An 8,862-nucleotide genomic window follows, 5' to 3' on the forward strand; every position below is an offset into this window, starting at 1 on the left:
ACGTTACCAGGTCTCAGCCTTCTTCCCTGTGCTACACCCTGTGTCCAGCCGGAGTACCCACCTCACTCCCTCTTACAATGTAATGCCATTGTTGCCGTTCCTGAAGGGTACCGCAGATATCTATGGAGCCCTTCTGTGTGATATTGCATAACATACTTGTATTTTGCTTTGCAGGACGGAGAAAGTGGACAAAATGATCAGACAGTGGGAAGGTTCCTTCTTCAAGGACAATCCTAAACTGAGAAAGAAATCTGTGTCCTTAAGATTTGACCTCCACCTGGCAGCGGCAGATGAGGCCTGTTCCAACATCAAAAAGGACAATCTACCTGACATAGAGGTTCGGTTAATCATGAGACGCTCGTGCAGCATTCCTACCATGAGTCCTTGACCTCACAACTACCAATCCAAAGTAAAAAGGTGGACAGCTAAGATGATACATAACAAGGGGGTAATATTACTAAGACAATGGGTCATGTTGGATCTAGGAGGAAAACTGAATACACATTCTTCATGCAAATATTGCAGCTTGATATGATTTTTATGTATATTTATTTCTGCTGCTCCATCCATATATGGACCATCTAGATTTTCCCTGCATGCTTGGAGCTAGTTGAAGGCATAAACCTAAAATAGATATTGTTTAACTATTTGTTGCCGACACCTACAATCCAACACAAATGCTCCATCATCGTAAACTTTTCCTTTGCCATTATAGGACTTGTAGCCTCATCAGTACTCAAAAATGCAATTGAAGGAATTGTCCATTGTTAGAAAGCATCTTCTCAATTGCCTATTGAGGACATTGTGACCCAGAGGCGTAACTTGAAGCTCCCGGGCCCCAATGCAAAACCTGTAACGATGCCCCCAACTATAATGCTTTACTCATAGTACTGGGCTCCCTATATGGAGAAGAGAGGCCTTATGGGCCCCCTAAGGCTCTGGGGCCTGGGTGCAACCGCATCCCCTGCATCCTCTATAGTTACACCCCTGTTGTGACCAAAGGTCCAGGTCAAAGGGTTGCTTCATATGGGACAACTATCGGACAAAATAAAATTGCTCAAACAGGACCCAAAATCCCTCAGTAGTCGCTACTCACTTCGTTTCAGCTCACTGAAACAAAGAGAATAGTGAGCAACTTTGTAAAAGGGCAGAAGTTCATCTTGAAATGACTGCCTATTCACAGTGAATGGCGTCCGGAAGAGATCTTCAGCATTCTGCACCTCCATTCACTGAATGACTATCGCTTCCTCCAAAGTAGAAGTGCATTGTTTTCAAACAAAAAGGTAGAAAAGTGGTCCAAGGATCATTTTAAAGGGTATAAAATGGGAAACAAATACCAGGCCCTCCTATCCTGGCTGGGGTGACAAAAATGGGCACCATAATGGCAGGCCCATTTAAGTTTTTGCTATGGGGCCGCATCTCTTCTATGTACTCCACTGTTCTTGTTGTAGGTCACCCTTGCTGGGGTACAAGAGTCAAGAAATGTGACGGGCATGGGAGTGGGTGTAGTTTAAAACAATGGTGAACAAACCTTCTACCAGGATACAAGTGACAGAACTAGTGGTGATCGATGCTTATTTTATGGTGATGATCTATTTGCATGGTGTTGCTTTTACCTGTTGAAAAACGCATTACTTTGGGAGGTAATTATTGAGACTCTTGGGTCAGAGACATAACAAATAACCATTGGCCTCCGTAGCTACACTTGGAACGGGACCCCACTCTAGCATTGTCACCTAATGCAGCAAGTACATTCAGGAAATGGAAAGGTTATGATTATCGTATTCATAATATGTAAGGTAAGGCCATAGTTTCATGAAGACTAGTCCAGTTTGCCAAAATGGCATTCAGCAGTTCCCAACGAGTCTTTCTAGTAACCCCAGACCCCTGAGCATGCCACTATCATGGCGAAACATGTTGGGGGGGATTGCTATGCTTCTTTTAGCTCAAACACGCAGACCTGGCGATATTATTCAGTCATTAGTCTGCAGCATTGACCCACTTGATATCTTATATAGCTACTAGCTATTTAGGAGAGCCCTATAAAGAACAGTGTACAGCATATTGCAGCAGCATTGAAGATATATATCATAGGTGGCTTAGCTCTCCCAGGTTTGCTAGGCAGGGGGTTCTATTTTTAATTCCTATGCCTCTTAGTATTTTAATTTTAGTTAATTAAAAGTTAGATTTTAATTAGGGTATTCAACCTGGGTGTTTCTTGCCCTTTGGGTAATTCTGGTGTTAACTGCTGTTAACGAGAGGCTCTGTGTGCGGTACAGCTTAGGTCCTCCTCTATGATGTGCATATGTCCTAAAAGGACAGAGGGGTAGAAGATGGCATCATGAGATAACCCCTTTAAGAAAATTAATTCTTCAAAGAGCATCTGCACCCAGTGGACATGAGAGATGATTAAAAAAATATTCAAAAACATTTAATACACATAAGTGACATTTTTAACTTTGTTTCTCACAAAACCATAAATACGTCATAACTATGCAATATCATCTGAAGCAGGGACTTTGCACCTTTATATAAGTAATAGGCCAGCAGAATGTGGATCGGTCTTTTTTCAAGCATCATCTGACTGAGGAGGGAAAAAATAACATTTACTTTCGCTATACAGCTTTTAAGATGAACTTTTTGAGGAAACTACAGGAGAAAACAAGAAGACAGTAGAGAAAATTTCTAGAGTTATGCCTAGTAAAGAAAAACTTCCAGTAGAGAGATCAGAAGCCTATAGCAATGGTAGTAGAAGTTCTGGTGGTGGAACATATGAATATGGGCCATTAGTTTAAGGGCTTATTCAGATGACCGTATATCGGACGGATTTTCACGACTAGCCGATATACGCTGTCCCTCTCTGCAGGGGGAGGAAGCGGGGTGGGACGGGAGCAGTGCACTGATCTCCCGTCTCCTCTCTGCCCCTCGTCACTGTTTGGAATGGGAGGGTCGGAATGGAGGCGGAGCTAAGTCCCCCCCCCCCCCCCGTCCTGTGCTCTGTGCATTTCTCCCGTCCCATCCTGCCTCCTCCCCCTGCAGAGAGGGACAGCGTATATGGGCCGGGCGTGAAAAACCAGCCAATATACACGCGTCTGAATAAGCCCGAAGACCCTGATTCTTTAAATCCATCAAAATGATTATGAGGGCTTACTGTACATCTTATACAGAACATGTACATGTCCACTTTTAATTTCATTGAAGTCATTGGTGCTACACACGCAATATATCAATAACGAATCAGTTTATAAAAAAAAGTAGATCCTAATGATGAGCAATTCCCTCTATATCGGGTCATCTTTTGCTGGACTTTGGGCCCATGTAATATAAGAGCTAGTAATGAGCGAACCTCTTAAAAATTTGTTTCAGCCAGTTCACTGACTGTTTGCAAAACATTTAGTCTGAATTAGTTCAAACTGAATAGGAAGTGCACCACCCTCCCCTAAAACTGTTGTACAACACTGTCTAAGACCCATAAAAGCCCTCTAAAACACTCTAAGTGCTCTTTCCCACGAGCGTATATCGGCCAGCGTTTTCACGGCCATCCGATATACGCTATCATCTGGGGTGTAGAAGCTCGTGAACGGGCACACAGATCTAACGTTTGTGCGCCCTTTCACACAGCATGGGCCCCGGGGCGGGAGCTTAGCTCCGCTCACGTCCCACCGCTTGCCGCAGCCAGCAATGGGAAGAAGAGGGATGGGCCGGCACTTAGCTCCGCCCCCGCCCCCTCCCATTGCAAAGAATGCAGAGGTGAGCCTGCACGGAGGGAGGAGAGCAGAGGGACGGAGTTTAGCAGCCCAAAGATAGTTCCAGGACTCTCTTTTGGGCCCGACGTAAAAACGCCCAGCACTATATTGGCCTGGCTGGGCGCTTTTACATCTCAGGAATATGGCCATGTAATCTAATGTATTGGAATATACGCTCGTAGGTCAAAAAGGGTATTATTTCTCCTTAGGGAGAGCACCTAGAAGGTGTGAGGAGGCTTATAAGGCCATCCATGCTCCTCTTGGAAATATGCATATGAGAAGATGGAACAATATCTCTACAGCGCCACCTATTGGAAGGCAGCATTTCTGCCAGTCAATGTCATACTTTTCAACAAGCCTTGTAACAATGACTAGAAATTGTGAGCCAAAGCCAGAGACTTCTCCAGAAAAAGGAGATAACCATGAAACAGCTGTCTGTGCATGGTTATCTTCCCCTGGGGAAGATTCTGGCTTTGGCTCACAATTCCCAGTAATTGTTACAGCCCTTGTTAAAAAGTCTGATATTGACTTGCAGAAATGCTGCCTTCCAATAGGTGGCGCTGTAGACATATTGTTCCATCTTCCAATTTATACTCTAAGAGTTTTACACAGGGCTTTTATGGCTCTTAGACAGTGTTATATACCAGTGTTTAGGACTAGAGTTGAGTGAACTGAACCAGTATCCCAGTTTTGGGTAGAACTTTGCTAAAAACTTGGTTCAGGTTCATGTCAAACTGAACTTTTAGCAAGGTTTTACCCAAAACAGGGTTCTACTGGTTCTTTTCACTCAACACTAATAAGGGCTCATTAGTGTGTCAGAGTCTGGGTACACCAGAGGATCCTCTACTATTTGGATTAGTCAATACAACCCTGTGTGCCACATGCCATTCAATATACCACTAGTTTCCACCTGTCAGATACCACCAATTTCTGACAGGTAGACTAAAGGGGTTGTCCTGGACATTTAAAACACTGGCTGAATACAAGGGATGACTTACCTGCTAAATCTCCTGCCGCATTAGTGGTCCTGCTCGTCCCTGGTATTGTCCTACAGTGATTATGTTCCAACTCCCCCAGAAGGACCTCTGCAGCCAATTGCTGTCTTGAACGGTCATGTACCCACCGCGCAATAATCACTGCTGAGGATTATGATTGACTGCTTAAGGTCACACAGGGAAGTTTGAACATTATCATTGCAAGACAGCAACAGATTGGATCACCGGAGTTGTGGCTCTGGAGTCTTATAGGACATGTAATGCTTCCTGTCAAAACGTTCTGCAAAAAATCCTCCATAGTGCTACCTATTAGAAGCCAGCTACCCTATAAGTAAACATGTGACCTTTTAACATTCCTTGCAACATGTAAGCCAAACCAGAATACTCATGTACAGACAGCTGTTTCAGGGTTATTGCTTCTGAACAATGCACAGTAATGTTTTCCTTGTGGAGAGCAATGAAGGTATAGTGAGTCCTTTATGCCATGCAATACTCCCTGGGAAAAAAGCTATGCAAATAAGTGATGTAATCCAGAGTGCCACTTATTGGAAGGTAGCTACATTATGAGTTAATATCCAACCTTTTAACAGACTTCACATCTAATGTAGAAAAGCTAAAATGTAGCCAATAATGATGAAGGTAATGACTCACTTATAACTTTTTAGACCACAATGGGAGGTCCGCAGCTTGTATGAATCTTCTCTAAATCCACTATAAAACAATATAAGTTTATAATTTTGTTTACTTCTGATGATTAATATCTCCCTAATTAACTAATTAATCCGACCATTAATCATAATTACACATTATAGTTTCATTTAATTGTGCTGCCATGTAATCTTATGACACATTCACATTCATTAACTGCGCAACAATTTTAATAATGGCTTTATTTGATCACCGCCCTTTAATCCCTTAATATTTAGTGTTTATAACTATAATTTTATGGCATTTTTCAGCACCACCTGCAAAAGAAAACCAAAGTAATATTTCCTGTATATAGGATTTCTTCAGGGAAATAATATAGAATAGCATGCATTACATAACAATGTGGTCCTTGTACGTTTTTCCTTTGTTGCACTGAAATCACACAACTTCCAAGTGTAGCACTCAGGACTTCCTCAATGGGCAGGTGAAGGGCTTCAACCCAGGCAAAACTGATAGATTGTGTTATGGCTAGTTCAAAACTCGAAAGGGGTTGTCCAGGAGCAAACATTTGTTTGCCTATTCTCAGGATAGGCCATCAATACTGGATCAGAGGAAGTCTGTCACCCGAGATCCCCTGTGATCAGCAGTTCACTAGGCTGCTGCGGCTGCTTGGTGCACTGCAGTACCCCAGCTTGGTACAGCCATTTATTTCACTTGGAACTTTGCCTGTAATATCAAGCTTTGCCACTGCGGTGGGAATGGAGCTGTCTGCTTCCCGCACAAATCAGCTCAGTGCATGAATGCACTGTCCCAGCAAACAGCTGATCAGTGGAGATCCCGATGCAGTGTAACCTTGTTGATCTACCTAAGGATACAGCTTAGTTTACAACTGGACTACCCCTTAATGGCATGATACATGACTAGGATTCTGTTTTTGTCATGCACCAGCCCCTCTGGCCCCGTACTAGGCATAAAGAAAAATTGTTGTTTTTTTTCAAGCGTTCCTTCCAGTCTTTTAAGAGTGGTTATATAAAGGGGTTGTCCCACAAAATAAAGTTTTCCCCTATCCACAGCATGGGGGACAACTATCTGATTGATGATTGTTTTGCCGCTAGGAACCCAGATCCATCATAATAACTGGAGTACTGATGGTTCCCAAATAGATGGAGCCGTAACCACACATGCACACCGCTGCTCCATTCATTTTAAAGGGGCTGCTGAAGATAGCCAAGTACTTGAACACAGCTACCTCTGGAAGTCCTGTAAAATGACTGAAGCAGCAGTGAACATGCATGACCACTGCTGCATTCATTTGGGGAGCTTCAGGATCCCTGTTCTTGTGATTGGTGGGGAATCCAGCATTTGGACCCCAGCAATCAGGGTCTAGCCAATCATCTAACGTATATGGTGCACTGCTGACACTTCTCTGAGTTGTATTTCAACTCTCCAATCATTTGGATCTCTGGATGATAAGCTGCTCAAGCAGCAACCTTTCCCCCCCTCTGCATTCATCTGTATGGAGGTGTCAGGCGAAGTACTGTAGATAAAAGTTATGTTATATATATGAGTATCGTGGGGACTTATTCAGATACTGCAGTTTTGTGCAGGAAGGAAATAGACTACTTAATGAACATACTCCGCAAGCACTAAGATTGTTAAGCACTGCACAAGTGAGTTTGGGCTGGAGTTTGGTAACATAACCTGCCGCTGGCTCTTGATGCCCTTGTTGAGAATTAGTGTGGTCACGTTCTATACTTTCATGTTTTGAAAGCCTGAGAGCGTGCTTTCTCTCATCCTGGTGCATGAAAGAGAATAATAAGTTATACATAAAATGCAGTCATATCTTCTCCTAAGGCTAGGGTCACACAGGGCTTATTTGCTGCGGTTTTGCTGCAGCAGATCCGCCCGCGGCAAAACCGCCCGCGGCCGCTAATCCCGGGATTAGCCAGCCATGTGGATGAGATTTCTCAGAAATCTCGTCCACACGGGACGGCTAATCCGCTGCGGTAAATCCGGTTGAAACCGTGGCTGCGGCCGCCGCAGCCCCGGCTTCAAGAGAAGCAGCATGTCCATTCTTCGCTGCGGCCGCGCTCTCCTCTATGGGAGCGCCGGCCGCAGCGCGGCCGGGCCGCTTCAAAGCCGCCGCTGCTTAAATCGCGGCGGTTCTCCCGGCGGAAATCTTGCGGTTTTTGCTGCGGCCAAACCGCGAGATTTCCGACAAAAATCCGCCCTGTGTGACCCTAGCCTAAGGGCGTAGGGCCTACCAAGCCAAAAAGCCCTGGCAAGGGTTGGAGAGGTCATTCTGTGCACTCACCTGTACCTAGGCGGCTTGTCCAAGCGTCCAAACATCTTGCAGGACTCAACAGTCTGGGTGGTTAGTACAAAAGAATGAGCTGCGGGGGTAAAAACAGATAACCACTACTCTCCCCCCTAGATTGTTAAAAGGAGCACCCACTGTACCCCCCTCCCCTTCCTTTCCTTGCTGAAAAGCCTTGGCAGAAAATGGACATGAAAAGTGAACCTTTAATAAGTAAGGATACAATGTTGTGATGTGATAACATAATATCCTGTACAATATCTCTTACTGATTTGCAGTATACTGTAATAAGATAATATCCATTAATTTACTTTGCATTAACTCCCTTTGGCCCTGGGGTAACTTTTAATGCAATTATATGTAGGGTAACTTCTTATAAAACCAAACCTTTGGGTTTACGATTCTATATGCAACGCGTGTTCTTATTACTTACCCACATTGTAATTGTTAATTACTAGAGATGAGCGAGTATACTCGCTAAGGACAATTGCTCGATCAAGCATTGTCCTTAGCGAGTATCTTCCTGCTTAGGAGAAAAGGTTCAGCTGCCGGCGTGGGTGACAGGTGAGTTGCGGCAGTCAGCAGGGGGAGCGGGGGGGAGAGAGGGAGAGTGAGATCTCCCCTCCGTTCCTCCCCGCTCTCCCCCGGAGCTCCCTGCCTGCCGCCGGCAGCCGAATCTTTGCTCCCGAGCGGGCAGGTACTTGCTAAGGGCAATGCTCGATCGAGCAATTGCCTTTAGCGAGTATGCTCGCTCATCACTATTAATTACTATGCTGCTCATATTTGTTATGTTGTATACAGTACTTCTTTATATAAATCAATATGTTCTTTATGTAAACCAAATGAAAACATATTATAATAAGAGGAGCACTTTCGCACTTCCGGTGGTGGCTAAGCCCCTGGCCTACATGAGCCATTTACAAACCTACCGCTGTGTGTAGATCCTGCAAAATGATTTGTCCGCTACTAATAAGAACAGAAGCTATGCTTGATCTGAGCCAAAAGGCTGAGAAGAAGACTTTTAGTTACCTTTTATACTCTCGGAATGATGGTAGTGGGTATTGTTCACATGCCACCAGCATTTCCATACCCTGCATACAAGGAAACTTGTCTACTGCCATCTTCCAAGCTATATTGTCTAGGCCAATGCCTAATG

At 44.3% G+C, this 8,862-nt stretch overlaps 1 protein-coding gene across 1 annotated transcript in view; it reads left to right on the top strand.

The window, feature by feature from the left end:
- Positions 1-4,074, top strand: part of KRT222 (keratin 222) — a 54,316-nt gene extending 50,242 nt beyond the window's left edge. The window contains exon 11 of the mRNA XM_066586421.1: positions 175-4,074. Coding sequence (XP_066442518.1) covers positions 175-388 — 214 coding nt within the window. The 3' untranslated portion in view covers positions 389-4,074. The remainder of the gene's footprint in view (positions 1-174) is intronic.
- The last annotated feature ends 4,788 nt before the right edge of the window (positions 4,075-8,862 follow it).

Source organism: Eleutherodactylus coqui, chromosome 13 (genome assembly GCF_035609145.1).
Source record: "Eleutherodactylus coqui strain aEleCoq1 chromosome 13, aEleCoq1.hap1, whole genome shotgun sequence".
Lineage (NCBI taxonomy): Eukaryota > Metazoa > Chordata > Amphibia > Anura > Eleutherodactylidae > Eleutherodactylus > Eleutherodactylus coqui.